General features: G+C 38.8%; 3 protein-coding genes, 1 long non-coding RNA gene and 1 other non-coding gene across 5 annotated transcripts; 2 read left to right on the top strand and 3 right to left on the bottom strand.

Moving 5' to 3' along the window:
* Window positions 1–840: 840 nt before the first annotated feature.
* On the top strand, window positions 841–2,096 carry LOC126783334 (SKP1-like protein 1A). The gene is made up of 2 exons (XM_050508822.1): window positions 841–1,190; window positions 1,676–2,096. The coding sequence occupies exons 1-2, from the start codon at window positions 894–896 to the stop codon at window positions 1,847–1,849; spliced, it is 471 nt and encodes a 156-aa protein (XP_050364779.1). The 5' UTR covers window positions 841–893; the 3' UTR covers window positions 1,850–2,096.
* Window positions 2,097–2,440: 344 nt separating this feature from the next.
* LOC126792865 (pentatricopeptide repeat-containing protein At3g51320-like) lies at window positions 2,441–4,605 on the bottom strand. Its single transcript, XM_050519360.1, has one exon. The coding sequence runs from the start codon at window positions 4,518–4,520 to the stop codon at window positions 2,874–2,876; it is 1,647 nt and encodes a 548-aa protein (XP_050375317.1). The 5' UTR covers window positions 4,521–4,605; the 3' UTR covers window positions 2,441–2,873.
* A 68-nt stretch (window positions 4,606–4,673) lies between these two features.
* On the top strand, window positions 4,674–5,809 carry LOC126794951 (uncharacterized). The gene is made up of 4 exons (XM_050521752.1): window positions 4,674–4,681; window positions 4,744–4,830; window positions 4,973–5,027; window positions 5,374–5,809. Exons 1-4 carry the CDS (start codon window positions 4,674–4,676, stop codon window positions 5,482–5,484), a joined length of 261 nt encoding a protein of 86 aa, XP_050377709.1. The 3' UTR covers window positions 5,485–5,809.
* A 1,971-nt stretch (window positions 5,810–7,780) lies between these two features.
* TRNAE-UUC (transfer RNA glutamic acid (anticodon UUC)) lies at window positions 7,781–7,852 on the bottom strand. The gene has a single exon. It is a non-coding gene; the product is annotated as a tRNA-Glu (tRNA).
* Window positions 7,853–9,926: 2,074 nt separating this feature from the next.
* Window positions 9,927–15,258, bottom strand: LOC126793546 (uncharacterized). Its single transcript, XR_007672076.1, has 3 exons — window positions 15,151–15,258; window positions 14,426–14,505; window positions 9,927–12,921 (listed from the first exon to the last, which is right to left on the bottom strand). It is a non-coding gene; the product is annotated as an uncharacterized LOC126793546 (long non-coding RNA).
* Between the last annotated feature and the right edge of the window lie 622 nt (window positions 15,259–15,880).

Raw genomic sequence — 15,880 nt, 5'->3', positions numbered from 1 at the left:
TTGTTCCATACATTATGTAAGTTGACCTTCGACCCCAGGGAAATGGATACACCTTCGTTTCTATTAACCAATCATCTTCCCCGGATCAACATGAAATAAGGGCGAGGAACGATGTTACAGGTTAATTGATACAATAGAAATAGAAAGGGTATGATCCGTTGAGCTTTCTGGAACCGCCGAACAATCTACAATCTTGACACATAATGTTGATAAGCACAATTTATGTGAACTCGAGAGCTCTAAAGTCTAGAGTACATCAATTTATCAATACAGTAAGTAGATTTGATATAGTCGGTACAAAAGACAGTAGTCTCAACCTATTCTACCAACAACATATGAGTCATTTCCAAAAAAAAGAAAAACCAACAACATATGAGTGTCCTTTCAAAAAAAAAAATCCTAAAGTGTGTTTTGCTTATTTATGAATAAATGAGTCATATAAAAAAACGGTCAGAAATGCTCTAAATTCTAGATTACTCCACGACTAATTTCTTAACTTATTTCTCATACCCCTCCATCGCCTTCCACCTCTGTTGACTCTACTTTATAACGAGTTAACGACACACATTTGAAGAACACTGTGAGATCGATCATCAAACAATACCAAAATAAAAATTCTTTATAAATTTTTCCCAAAAGAAAAAAAAGAAATTTCAGATTATTTTTCCCAAAACAATACCCTTTCCCTATTAGGAACGCACCTTTTCTTACTCCAGTACCCCTTAAAAAATAACCCCTCACGCAATAACAGTCCGACACGTAACCACCTCGACCCTTTTGGCCTTTTCATTCCTCTATAAATACACCCCTTCCGTCCTCTCTCTCCTACATTATTGTTCACCTCCCCCAAAAAAGTTACCAATCACTCAAACCCCCTCTCGTTTCGCTGAGCCATGTCTTCGTCGGCGAAGAAGATCACCCTGAAGAGCTCGGACGGCGAGTCGTTCGAGGTGGAGGAGGCGGTGGCGCTGGAGTCGCAGACGATCAAGCACATGATCGAGGACGATTGCGCCGATAACGGAATCCCTCTCCCCAACGTCACCAGCAAGATCTTGGCCAAGGTCATCGAGTACTGTAAGAAACACGTCGACGCTGTCAAGCCCGAGGAGAAGCTCTCCGAGGATGAGCTCAAGACCTGGGACCAGGAGTTCGTCAAGGTTGACCAGGCCACCCTCTTCGATCTAATCTTGGTCCGTTTCTCTCTCCTCTCGCCTTGTTTTTGTGATTTTAGGGTTTCTGATATTCGGAATTCAGTTTTGGCGGCCTTAATTTTGTTTCGGTGAGCTTTTAGGGTTAGGGTTACTGAATTGGGGGTTTTCTTGAATTTGATTATTTAAATTCCGATTGTGTTTCAAAAATTAAATACAATTATCTTTTATTTAAGCTTCGATTGAAGAATTGCTCTATATGAGTATTGAAGTTAAGTTTTTAAATACGAATATACAATCATGGAGATCTTTGTTAATGTGATTGTTGGAATGAACCTAATATGGTGATGGATTGAAGTTTAGCTAGTTATATTGTATTCAATGTCATCGGATGCTTTATTTTCGGCGCTGGTGGTGGGGTGTTTGTGTATATGTTTTATTTGAGGATTGTTTTGTGGAGTCGTGTGATTTTGCAATATATGTTACTTGAAGGCTTACTGGTTTTACATGTCGGTGTTGATTGACAGGCTGCGAACTACTTGAATATAAAGAATCTGCTGGACTTGACATGCCAGACTGTTGCGGATATGATCAAGGGCAAGACCCCGGAGGAGATCAGGAAGACCTTCAACATCAAGAATGACTTCACTCCAGAGGAAGAGGAGGAGGTGCGCCGTGAGAACCAATGGGCATTTGAATAGTGGAGATAACGGTTTAATGGCATAATATCTACTACTATTATGTACTCTAGCTAAGCAATTGACTTCTATCAGTTTTATATTTTGAAGTACTTTATTCAAGTCGCGAGTCTTTTGAATTGTAGATAAATTTTCAGAGTCTGGTGTTGGTAGTGGCTTGTTCCATTATCAATCCTGCTGGTCAATTTACTGTACTACTGAATGCTTTTGGTTACCCTAATTCGTAGTGCCTTTTAAATTTGCTTGGAAACTCTGGTTCTGTGTTTATATTTTCAGAGCAATGAAGGTGAAAACTCATGATACAAACAGGTTACCTTTTTGAAAGCGCGGCTGTGCGGCGCCAGTAGGAAGCTGAAATTATGAACCTTTAACATGACTTCCCTAAGAACAATGGCAAATTAAATCCTTGAATTGAAAACCGAAGCATCAGAAAGATGCATCAGTTGATCTGAACTGAAAAATCATTAAGGGACTATATGTCTGTAACTATGTACAGAGAAATCAATGGGAAGGCTTCCGGTTATCCTAAATTGGAACCTATTTACAAAAGAGGAAACATAAAAGACGCTGCTCTATGCCACCAGACTCCAGAAGCCCCCACCCTGGGAAATGCTAAACTCTGAAGGTAGAGCTTATATTGCAACTAATGCTGCTTCCTCAGTTTGAGGGTTAAGCACAACGAAGAATCACCGACGTTCTAAATGAAGAACACTTTTATTACCGCGCAAAAAATCAAGTGACATCTCAACATACAAACAATGTTTTGCACCATCATCTTGCTATAGGAAAAGCTTTAAGAGCCCCAGCAGTCTGAAACATCCCATCTCCAGGGGCCCCATAACTACCATCTATAGTCCTCTCATGTTTGGACCATCTTCTATTGCCTTTGTGGCATGCCCATTATACTTACAATTCTGTATCTTTGGAGCCAATCCCCGGTATTGAAAGTCAGTACTAAACAAACGCCATCTCAGTTCATGAGTTCACTCGACTCATCATAATATAGCAAGTTCCCTCTTGCCAACATTTACCAACTAGTACGAACGATTTCGTTCAAGTCCACAAGATTGCAGCCTGGTAGCCTTCCGAGCTTGTTTTCACTCATCATCTTTTTAACCCGTGCTACATCCTCCCATCGGCACGCTGCAGCATAAATATTCAGCAATAATCTGTAGTATCCTATGTTTTGAGGCTCCATGTCAATCAGAGATATTGCAATTTGTTCTCCTACAGTTATATCCCCCTGGAAACGACATGAACCAAGCACATTAGCCCATGCCAAGGATTCTTTTGACAAATCTTTAGCAACTTCTGGCATTTTCCTGACTATTTCCTCTGCCTCTTGTGTTAGCCCCATACGAACATAAACATTAGCCATGCACCAATAATGTGCAAACTGGGGCTTTAAATGGTATACATTAATCATTTGACTGAAGTAATCTTCGGCTTCTTTTAACAATCCAGCACGCGTGCAGGCACATAGAACACCTATAAAAGTAATTTCATCCGGGAGAATTCCCCCTCTGCTCTCATCTGACCTCGACAATCTCTTCTCAGGGACGGTTTCCTCATTCCCTGACTTTGTTCTACCCAACATTTCACTAAACAGGTTAAGTCCACCTTGAGGATCTCCCTCAAAACAAATCCCCAAAATCATAGCATTCCAGCAAACCAAGTTCCTATGTGCCATGCTCGCAAACACCACACGCGCCGCTTCGACCCTTTTACATTTACAATACATATCAATCAAAGCCGTACCAACAACTATATTCACCTCCATTAACGCCCTAATCAGATACCCATGAACTGAGCTTCCTTCTCTCAGCCTAGCCGACTTCCCACACGCCGCAAGCATGTTCACCATCGTCGTCCCATCCCCCTTCACTCCCATTTCCACCATTCTCCTAAACCACTTGATCGCCAACCCCGGCTTCCCTCCCTTCCAATACCCCCTCAACATCGCATTCCAGGCAACCACATTCCTCTCCGGCATTGCACCAAACACCTCCTCCCCAGCATTCAAATCCCCAAACCTCGCGTACCCATCCACCATTGCGTTCCACGACACCGCGTCTCTCTCAGGCATTTCATCAAACACCTTCCTCGCAAGCTCAACTTTACCACAGCAACAATACATACGCACCAATGAGTTGCCAACCTGAACCACAGTCCCCACCCCATGCTTCAAACCCTGCCCATGGCACTTCATCCCAACCCCGACATCACCCAGCTCACTACAACAACCCAAAAGCCGCACCAAACTATAGCTATTGGGAGCAAACCCTCCTCTCAGTGATTCAAAATAGACCATTATACCCCGACGCGGGTCGGAGCTATCCAAATGAGCCTTCATTACAGTGTTGACGCAGAATGCACCAGGGTTTGTAATGTACCTGAAGATCAGAACGGCGTAATCTACGCCGCCGAAATCCGAGTAGCTCTTGAGAAGCTTTCTTGCCCAGAACTCATCGAAGAGGCCCCATGTGACCATTTGGGTATGGAGCTGGGTGAGCTGGGCCAGGGTTTGACATGAATCGAGAACCCAGAAGATTCTGGGGTTCAGGAAACAGGGTTTAAGAGATGAAGGCGATGATGAGTAGTGTTTGGGTGAGGAGTAAAGATTTGGCTTTGGGGGGCGAAAGCGAAGGAGTTCGCGCGTGGAAATGCGTGCCATTCAATTGGGTTTGACTTGGTTCTCGCCGCCATGAACGCTCATCACTCTCTTGGGTTGCGGCTCTGGAGATTTCAGGCGACGACCAAGTTACCCAGATTAGTAGTAATTAGATTCATATTGGGATCAAAAACGACGTCATTTTAATTGTGGTTCATGAAACGGTGCGTTCTAAGAAAGGGGTTGTGTTTTTAGTTTAGAGATGAGGAGGAGATGAAGATGGAAGCATTAAGGTTCTGAAAGATGCGGCGTCTGGGCTCAATAAGACGCTATACGAGAGACTCGTCTGCCCACTTTCTAGGCAACCCTTGAGGTGGATTTTTTTTCTTGTTTTTTTTTTAACTGTTTGTTTTTGCGGGAGAAAGGTTAAACTTTGAAGGATTAGATTTGTTTGATTTTCCTTACTTTATTATGCAGATTAATATAAGATTGTTTTTGGGTTTGAGTTTTGGTAGGTACTGTGAGGAAACAAATTGTTTGATCAGTGATGCGGTTGGTGTTTCCTTCCCTGTAAGTTCCTCCTGCTCTAATTTGGTTGCAGTTACTTGAGCTAAATATTGGGATTTTGTAGATGTTTTACATCAATCAAGGCTCAGAATTTGAGTGAATTTTTGTGATTTTTGAAACTTGGGAATTTAGTTGAAAGGTGAAAATGCAGTGTTGTCTCTGTGGTAACTGGTAACTGATAATGCAGTTAAGATACTTGAGGTTGAGGCATTGTGTTTGGCATTTCAGCTGTTTTCCTACTGAACATGAGTGATTGTTAAAAATAGAATACTAACACCTTTCCGGCGTTTGATCTCCTGTAGTGTGGCTGATATCTTGTTTCAGTTTTATTTGTAATTGTTATTGATAGATAAAGGATGGGATTCCTTGCTTAGTACCAGCAGATGGCAAGATCCTTGATACGGATGCAATAAAGCCTGAAGAGGGTGGGGAGTCATCAGGGAAGAGGCAAGCAAATTGAGGAGGTCGGAGGGGGTGAATAGATCAATGGTGGATGTTAAGGTATGGTCACCATTTGAGTTTGAAGTTCTCGGCTTCTTAGCATTGTTTCTTTTCAGTACTGTATGAACTGGCTTGTTCTTCCATATGTGAGGAAATGCCAGAGGGAAGCATGATTGAGTCTTTCAAATGAATCTGTGTTTATTATTTTTCAGAGGAATCCGGTAGGGTATGAGAGGTTCCTTTAAAACTTTCCATGTGGAAAATATTGTATTGACTATTGAAATTTACCATATAGTTTGATTTGAACTGAATAAATTCAAACAATTGCGAATTGCAGATGTAACTTTTCCACTGATGACTGCCATGTCTTCTTTTCTTCTGCTATTATCTATGTTGAGAGGAGAACAGATATTTCTGCAGTCTAGATGGTTTGAACAGGTTTTGTTTTTGGTTGATCTTTGATTTTTGGTCTCAGTAATGCTATGTAGTTAGATTTTGCTGGCTGGCATATCTATTTGTTTCTGATTGGATTAGTGGCTGATTATCTTCTCTAACTGTAGATTGCTTGAGCTTCACTATCTCGGTCCTCACAGGATCTGAGGCCTCACCTGAGACTTCGCCGAGTCTAATATATGAAAATTTATCATCTTTTAGATTGTTGTATGAAGGACCAATGATTGGAATGATAAGGACTTGGACCAAGATGTAGACATTATATGAAGAAACCTTGGCCTACACATTTCCCTTACTCCTCAACTAATCATGGACCTGAACACCAATCTTTTGCAAAGGGAGCCTTGAAGCACCTTGTCTGATTCTTGCTAAGTTGCTAACTACTAGTATGCTACTTTCGCTAGTGTAGAAATATATGGAGCATTGATTTTCCTACTATTACCCAGTCACATGCTTTTCAATTTGAAGTTGAATGAGGCCTCTCGACCAAGTAGCCTGGATAAGGGTGCTCCAAGTTTGCATGATGTTTGAACAATCAAGTATTCAAGTTACCTTCTGATAAGTTAGGTCTTACCCAGGGCATGCTCTAGGTTTCAAGTATACCCGAGAATGTATGGCCGTTGCAACTTGCAAGTGTAAGTTATGATTGACCAGTAAACTCTTATTGGTCCAAGGTAGAAACAAAAGAGAACAAAATTCCAGCCTTACAGAGTTACAGTACAAATTTAACTAGTATTTTACATCTGCTATTCTATTATATGAATCTGTTCCTAGTTATCTCCAAACCAGGAAGATGCTCTACATCCATCGCTGCCACTCGAATAACATTTTCAGGCATATATATGGTCACTATTAACCTTTAGCAAGGATTCAGATATCAGAAGGGTACACAATTTCTGTCGAAGTTGGTAGTTCCCAGTAAACAAAGATTGATTGATGCAATGTTGCAGCAAAGAAGAAGCAACACAGAGGAAAGAAAACTAAGCAACAGGTTTTATACTATGCCTATGACCGAGTAAAATATAAAGAAAGGTCAAGAGTAACACTCTCTTTAGTTGCAACTGCACTTCCTTCAAACCCAAGCAACATTAGCATAGTGACCCTTTACTTTCCTTCAACTAAAACTCTATAAACACCTTGCTGAGGTGATAATCCTTCATTAAGAATCAAATGGTTCTCCAAACTGTACTCTCCTTCCTCTACAACTTTGTTAACCAAAGATTTCAGCAGCCAAGGATGTGGTTATATGATGTAGTCCAATTAGAAAAGGGCTTGCTTGAGCCTGCAGCTGAAGGTGAGTTTTGCTCTGTGTGTTTGTCAAGTTTAGTGGAGGATCATGAGGACATGAGTATCCTTCCCTGCCGGCACAAGTTCCACAAGTCATGCGTCGATGAGTGGTTCAATATGTGCCGGAAGACATGCCCGTTGTGCCGGTTTCCGGTGGGAGGGCAGAAGAAGTCTCAAATGGTGGAAATGATGCTGACTGATGAGATGATGATATATTTCTCTTCTTTTCATGTAGCTGGGTTCTAAGTTGTGAAAAGTTTGGGAACCTCATTGTTCAACACTGTACTAATGATATTGCAGTAGTGAAAGATTTGCCCGCCAATAGTGTAAACCCTGAGCTAAAGCTCGCAACTGAGGCTGCAAAACCAAATTGCTGCATAATACATGATCAATGCCTAGAAATATCATTTTCTACAATGTCCCAAATCACCCAAATGTATTGATGTTTTGTGTTAAATGGCATCATCTTCAGGCATTGAACACCTGGGCATCATCTTAGGCATTCACCGAAAACAACTCAATGTTAGGCAATAGTATAGTCCTAATGTTATTCAAGGCTCTTTAGCTAAAAATAGTTCCATTGCCGGGAATCGAACCCGGGTCTCCTGGGTGAAAGCCAGATATCCTAACCGCTGGACGACAATGGATTGTTAATCCTTTCTACAAGAAAGGTTTCATACAACATCATCGCCCTCAAATACATTGATATGCTTGATGTCTTGATGAGCACATATCAGTTTTCACAATTGCATACATACATCTCTCAATGTTGACTTGGAGACAATTGATCATTAGAAAGAACAATACCTTGTACAACATGGATCACTTGACTCGTCAAAAATGGGAAACAATAGTTGATCTCCATTGATGATTTCTAACCCTTAGAGGAATCCCTTTTAATTGACTATCCTATCCTAATAACTCAAACTAAAATTTGAATCTCATCTTTTATCAAGCTCAAGAAGAAACTAATTAAGTAGCGAAATATTGTGTTAATTACATCGATCGTGAGAAACATTTTAAATTATAACGCAATTGTAAATTTGGATACGATAACGAATACTAAATTCACGATCGCAAATCAGTCTCATTACAACTCCCACGCGAAAGAAATTGGTTAAGAAATGTCATCCAATTTCTACCAGAAACCGATACAAATTATATACTTTTTTTTTCTCTATCAAACTATAAGATTAAATAAAAATAGAACAAAAGAGGAGGATATGAAACCTAAAGATCCTAATTAAAAGAAACAAGAATAATGGGGATATAGCTACTTCCAGAAACAACTCAATTGATCATTCTTGTAATAAAGCCAAGTCGGCTCATCTTTCTAAACCCTATGGGTGCGTTTCGGAGGGAGCTTTTTAGCTCCCCTGCTTCTGAGAAACGACAACAAAAGTGTTTGGTAAGTGGCTTGCATTGCTGCTTTTCTTAAAAGCGGGTGCCTTTTTGGACTGAAAACCGGAGCAGGGGTAACCGTCCTTTTGGAAGCAGAAAGGAGCTTCTATATACTGTACCGCTAAATACTGTTCATTAATGCCTACTACCATCAACTACCGGTTACTACCCTCTCTTCCTCTAACAAACTACACACGTCTGCTGTTCTTTTTCTTCATACGCACACGGACCTTCATCTTCAGTCTCTTCTCTAGGAAACATTTTAAGAATTGTACATGAATTATTATTGCCCACTAAACACTGAAATATATCAGTTTCAAAAACTACAAAATAGGTACATCAAATATTAAACTTGACTCATTTTCAGTGTATATCGTTAACTCTCCGTTATTGCCCAAGTCATTATCGCACAAATGATGGCTACAACTGTATTATACAACTTCTACCCTTTTTCAGACTAGACTTATCACCACCACTCCGTCCGACCATGTAAATCCTCCTCCGATCAGCCTTTACAAGCTGTAATCAGAGAGTAGCCGAATTAGAATGAAAAATAGGCAATCAATTGAAATTATTACTGAGGGATACTCAAATAGACAATCACTGCTTCTATCCATATTGTTGTGCTTAGTGCACACAATCCACATATCAAAGATCTCAAATCTCCACTTACTGTCACTTTCAATCATATAGTCTTGCTGACCTTGAGTCACATAGTTCGTTTCTTACCTTATTCATTCATCACCCATACGAAACAACCCCAAAATACTTCCAGGAAGGTTGCAAAATGAAAAGCTTTTGAGGAAATCAAGCCTCCAAAACTAAAGAATAACCACCAAGGGGGCCATGGCGGTTGCCTAGTTCTAGCTACGGGGATGGTGGAGTTCGTGGATATCGTGTTTTGTCAGCGGACTCGTAGCCTCGTAATAGTCGTATATAGATCAAACGGAGGATATGAAACACTTGACCAAGGACAGAGAGATGACATAGTCGGATGTGAAAGACATAATTACCCTTATGGAATTAATTGAGTTGCTGACGGTGTGTACTAAAAGTTTGTTAAATTCACAAGTTTATGTACTTATGTTATAATTTTGAAAGTTAAATAATCTTAATTCTCAATATGCAATATGCAATAGTTCATGTACTATTTATTGTTAACATTTTGTCTTATGAAGGTTACATATCCAATGGTACGAGGAAATTAAACAATAATTTGGGTGACAATGACAAAGTGTTGGGACTGAGATCAATGATGCTCCAATAATATGATTACTGTGATTCAAAAAAATATTGATAGTTAAACAATTATATTATAGACATAACAAAAATACTTTCATGTCTAAATTGCTCATCCTACCAATAAAAAACACAAGTCAATTTCAATTTTATCAAATACTTAGACCTAATTTGGCATCAAGATTTTTTTAAGAGATTATGGGTTTATCTCATGAAATAAGTTGAGTTATGTGCTTTTTTTTAAGTAAGGTTAGTGCGATTATCCTTAAGTCTTCATTAATAAAACTGTCGAATATAATAAGAGACGTGAAGTCTAAACCCCTGATTACAAAAACCTGAAATAATATAATAAATCTCTACAAATAGATACTTAACAAAACACTAACTAGCAAAGAGTACCGCTCTTATGGTGTCACTATTTGCTTTACAAATGCGGTGACATAATGGAGAAATTGGTACATATATAACACGAGTGCATAACCTAATGTCTAATTATACAACTCTTCAACTATGTTGCTGCCGGAAAATAGATCCGACGACACTTAGTATCACCCTGCCACTAGACAGCAAAAACCATTTTACAAAACAATGAACTCGCTGCATACCTAGAGCATAAAAGGCACAAAATGACAAAAAGTGCACTCACAAACATACAACCCGACTTGCCATGTAGCATAGTTACAAGGACTTATTACACATGACAATAACCCAATTAAATAAACAAAATAAAAAACAAAGCAACAGAGAAATAAACCAGCCCAAGTTGAGCCCAAAAAAAGGAGCCGATGTCCAGGTCTTATTTCGGGGAGCAAGGGCGACACATATTGTGAGCAGACAAGGCACAAAAAAGTGCACCCACATACATACAACCCGACTGGTCCTGTAGCATAGGTACAAGGACTTATTACACATGACAATAACCCAATAAATAAACAAACAAAAAACAAAGAAACAAAGAAATAAACCAGCCGAGGCTGAGCCAAAAAAAGAGAGCCCATGCCTAGGTCTTATTTCAGGAAGCAAATGCGACACATATTGTGAGCCAAAACTTAACTCAACTTTTCGCCAACCGCTGCCGTCAGCTTCTCACTCACGTCGTCCAACCAGCATTGTTGAACTACCATCCCCATCAAACTGTCAATCTCATTACCTCTGCGAATTAGCATCGTCCTTAGATCTGACCATAGAGATCAGTCATAAATCGAATCAATTCGATCATAGAGGCGCCACTCCACCCTGATCTCACCACCACCCAACAGTAGTCGGATTCGCGACGTTGATTCTCCTCGCCGACAGGGCCAATGACAAGCAAACCAAGGCCCAAGCACCACAATACTATCACCCTTCCTCACCCCCACACTCTTCCACCAAAAACTCCACAGGGACACTACTTGAAGAGTCCTGGTACAACATAGACCCACACGGGGCCGACAGAGGTGAAAGGGAAGCCGACGGACAAGGACGCCAAACCTAATTTTTCCTCAAAGCCATATTCTCTCTTTCTCTACATGTACATGATTATGAGTAGGATCGCTGAGTGAAGTGTTTGGTGAACAAAATTGTTGCTAATTATAATTGAATCTCATTCTCCCAAATGCATAATTTAGAAGTTAGGTTTTTTTTGCTTTGATTATAGAAGCTGAGATTATTTTCACCTTTTACTTCATTACATTTATCTAATCTCCCTTAAAGCCTCATACTATTTAATTTTCATGAAATTTTAAAATATTTATCTAAACTCACCACACCTCTATATCAATATTCACCAAACACTTCAACACTCATAGCTGCTTATTTTCACAACATAATTGCAGCTGATTATTCTCATATAACAGCTGAATTTGATTATAAAAAAACTCACATCGGGGTCAAAATCACCCTTAGTTATTGCTTTTAATGGCGGATAAGATGCCATAAGAGGCTTTGGCCTCACGGCAATTCAAAAAATTCTTTTTAATTATTGTGTAATTATAATTAAATTATTATAATTATGGTAAAATTGTGTATAATTATGATATAATTGTGTATAATTATGGTAAAATTATATTTTTATATATGGTATAATTGTGCATTAATATATTCACATTTAATTTAAAATTTAGTAAATATTGGGCGATTTGAAAAATTTGGTCCCTTCGGAAAACTAGTTTCAAGCATTAACAATACTTATAAAAAGTCCGTTATTTTATTTAAAAAAATAAGAATAAACTATCTTTTTTTAGAAGCCAGCTGCATCAGACACACTCCAGGCAACCTTATTCACAAGTTTTAAGGACATGCCAACCTGCATGATTGATTTAACCAATGATACTGTTGATGAATGGTGTGCATGTGAGATTGTCCTTGCCCACGAGTGTTTACCCTACAAAGCTATAGGTAGTATTTTTGGGAAGGCCGGTACATATTGATAGCTAAGCTAGCTTTTTTTTTGGAGGTGAAGGAGGTCAGATCTTTTATTGAAACTAGAAAATTACGAAGTACATAGTTCTGATGCAATTATAGGACTCATGAAATTGGGAACAATTGACCAGGAAAATTCCTGATTATTAGTAGCAGCATAAGAGGCTACTGCATGTGCAGCCTTATTAGCATCCCGCTTAACATGGATAGCCAGCATATAAATGGCTCACTGAGGTTGCCCTAAATAAATGACAATACGCTCCATCTTTAGGTATCAAATTTGGACATTCTTGTTTGAGTTTGTGTTACCTTGAGTCCTTGACATATATAGCTAAAAGAGTCCCACACCCAACAACATGAACTCGATTTATACGTTTATAGTTTGCAGTGGTAATCTTGAATTTGGTCGGGACAACTGGAAGTTCACTAACCTGCATCAGAAATGGAGCTTCCCCATTGAAGCAAGTTGGTAGTTCTTAACTATTTTGGTTTCCCCTATGTCTCTCTCTCTCATTTAGGGAGAAGCTATACCTGTATTTGCTTCGAACCCTGTGCCTGGTTCGAATACGAAAAGCAACAGAAGAAGCAGCAAAGAGTCCAGAGGCTAATGCATTGTTCAACTTTCCCAGTAGTGCAGCACCTATGGGGTTATGACATGTAGCCTTGAGATACAGACCTATCAATCAGACATATTTTGTAAATTTAGAAAAGGAATCAAAGGTGTGGTAGATATCATCAGAATCTGTTTGAATTTTCTGGGTTTCTTTAAGAACTCGATGTAATTTCTGGGAAAGCCAAGAAACCCCCAATATCTATCAAATCAAACCCCAGAACTAGAACTAGCTAGTACGATTTAACCATCTATTGCTTAGAAGACCTTAACTAAAGTTGTTTCTCTCCCTTTCCACTTAATTTGTAAACCCACAAATCTTTTTTCCACTCAAGGATTTAGTGCATAACTGCATATACAAAATCTGGGGATCAAGTGTTTGAAAGAAAAAAAAAAGAAAAAAAGAAGGAAAGAAATATGAAGGGTTAACCACCACCATCCATTGTGGTGGTATGTTTTGGTTTTCATTTTGGGAATAGGGTTAAGTGGGGAGGGTACAATGCACATTACTGTCTGATTGTTTCTTCTTCCAATAGGGAGTGACTGATTGAAAGGCCGGCATGCCTCACAGTGAAGGAGTGGTAGGGCTTAATTTTTACAGTGAACAAGGACCATAGAAGCCATAAAAGATGTGAAAGAATTTGGGTCAGAGCAATACAGTGCTGACAGATGTCTTGTACAGATTGAAGATCAAAGAGAGGACTCGACGATCTCTCACATCTTTCACGTACTGACGAACAACTAGGGCATCGCTCTGTTTCCCTCATCCATCCCAATTTAGATGGCACAAAGAAAATAGTTTCTTCAACCCATTCACTGATTTTATTTGGCCTGGTTAGTTGAGATTGTTAAATCAAATTTACAGCAGCCGGTGAATTACTAACTGCATAAGGGTTGTCACTGCCGTAGCCACACTAGGGCTAGAGGGGTCAAATGACCCTTCTTAATTTTAAGAATTAGCATGATTAGTTGAAATATAAGATTTAACACTTAAATATTACATTTTACTGATTTTAGTATGGATTTTGACCCTGATATATAGTTAATGTCATATAATTATGTAATTTTATCCTAATTTTTCAATATTCACACTGTTCTTAAGATTTTTTACCATAATTAATTAATGAATCTATAATATTTCATATATATTTTGTGTAGACATGTAAACTGATATATATATATATATATATAATTTTTTAATAATTAATTAATATGAAAGTTTATTTCTGTTTGATGTTAATAGATTATTCTTATATAATTTTATCTAATTATTACATTATGTTTATTTTTAAATTCTGACATTTTTAAATTAGGTTTCTGCCTGCGCCACATGATCGTGATTGGTCCCATTTTCTGGATAAGCAATTATAGTGTCAACTCAAACTCACAATGCAATTGAAATGGTCCGAGTACGGAAATATTCTTGTTTCGTGTTCTTGTTCATGCTCCATGTCTTATATAATCCTTCAATCAAGGGTAAATTACTGTGTTCAATCAGCTTGGACACAACTACATGTGTAATTTATGGCTCAACGAAGTTTAAGTACGTCTTAATCTAAGTTAAACTTACAGTTCATTCTTTAAAAGGATAAAGGATGAGGGCTTTGGGACTCCATATTTCCATTGCTAAGAACTATAGGATGTTCAATGCTGCAAGATAAAGAGGGAAACAAATCAAACCTATTTCTCAAGACTCAAGGGAAGGTTCTGTAATTATACACAGCACATAATATATAGGACAAACACATACTAGCTAAGAAGCTATGCTGAAAATATAACATGTAGACGAAACAAACTTAATTTCTGCACTGATGATGCTGACTAAATTCATTTTTCCCCCTAATTTGATTAACTTCGCCACATAAATACGTAAACTATAAGTTATGAAGGCCACAGTGCAGATGCAGCAAGTTATCCCACGAAAAACACACCATGACTTGGTCAGACAGACACACAGTGACACAGACAAACAGAACAACTAGCCAGAATAGGTTAATGATTGCAGAGAAGATGAATCCGATAGTGAAGGCCACACTGCAGATGCAGCAAGTTATCCCACGAAAAATACAGGTGTGTTGACATGATTTGTGAGGAACAAACGCTTCTCTGTTTCTGAATAATTAATCGAGTGGAAAGGGCAATAAGCGGCCAGTTTATGAGGGAAGAGTCCAGAGAAACTGACATGCTTCTTGGTGTTGCTGGCTATTATAGTTCGGAATCCCAAAATAAAAAATAAAATTAGAAATAAAAAAAACAGAAAGAAGAAGAAGAGGAAGGAAGGAGGAGGAGGCTCACTCTTGATCATCGTCCCAAAAGTGTGTCCCATGAATTCCATCGCGCAGGTGAGCGGGACTGTGCTTTCCATTTGCTTCTCTTTTTATACAGTGTTGTCGGTCATATCAATTTACAGAGTCTAAGAGCAGCAAGATGAGCCGTGCTTAAAATAAAATGATAATCAGCCACGTAGGCACGATAACCCAGTCCGTCTAAAATTTGCTGCTTCCACTCGTAAGGGATCACCTCAACATTCTTGGACTCATACCCACGCCACGCCACATCTGCGCTAGCCCAAATCAACGTGGGGTCCACCATGTGCAATCGAGACAGGGAACAAGAAGCTGGCCAGTAGTGTAGACTTGAAGAGGTGAAATGAACGCACCAATCAGGGAAGAGGAAAGACTCGTGGCCCGCACGTTGTTATGGTTTCATGAAAATATGCCATGTGTCGCAAGCTTGTGGTCTCACTCAAATATAAAATGTTACTAATCTGAACCGTCCATTTAAATGATAATGTGAATCTGATGGTATATAATTAATTAACATCGTAATTATATATTAGTATATAACAAAATAGGAAAAACGCATAAAATCATATATCAAAAACAAAAAAAGGTAGGGTATTTAGTTTTTTTAAATTTTTTTAATAGTTATATCACGCTTAAATATAATTGTACAACTATATATCATTAAAATTTACTATTTATATACATCTAAAATCATCTATATTTCTCTAACCAGAACAAAG

This window comes from Argentina anserina, chromosome 1 (assembly GCF_933775445.1).
Source record: "Argentina anserina chromosome 1, drPotAnse1.1, whole genome shotgun sequence".
In the NCBI taxonomy this organism is placed as follows: domain Eukaryota; kingdom Viridiplantae; phylum Streptophyta; class Magnoliopsida; order Rosales; family Rosaceae; genus Argentina; species Argentina anserina.
This window is presented reverse-complemented; position numbering and strand designations above follow the sequence as displayed.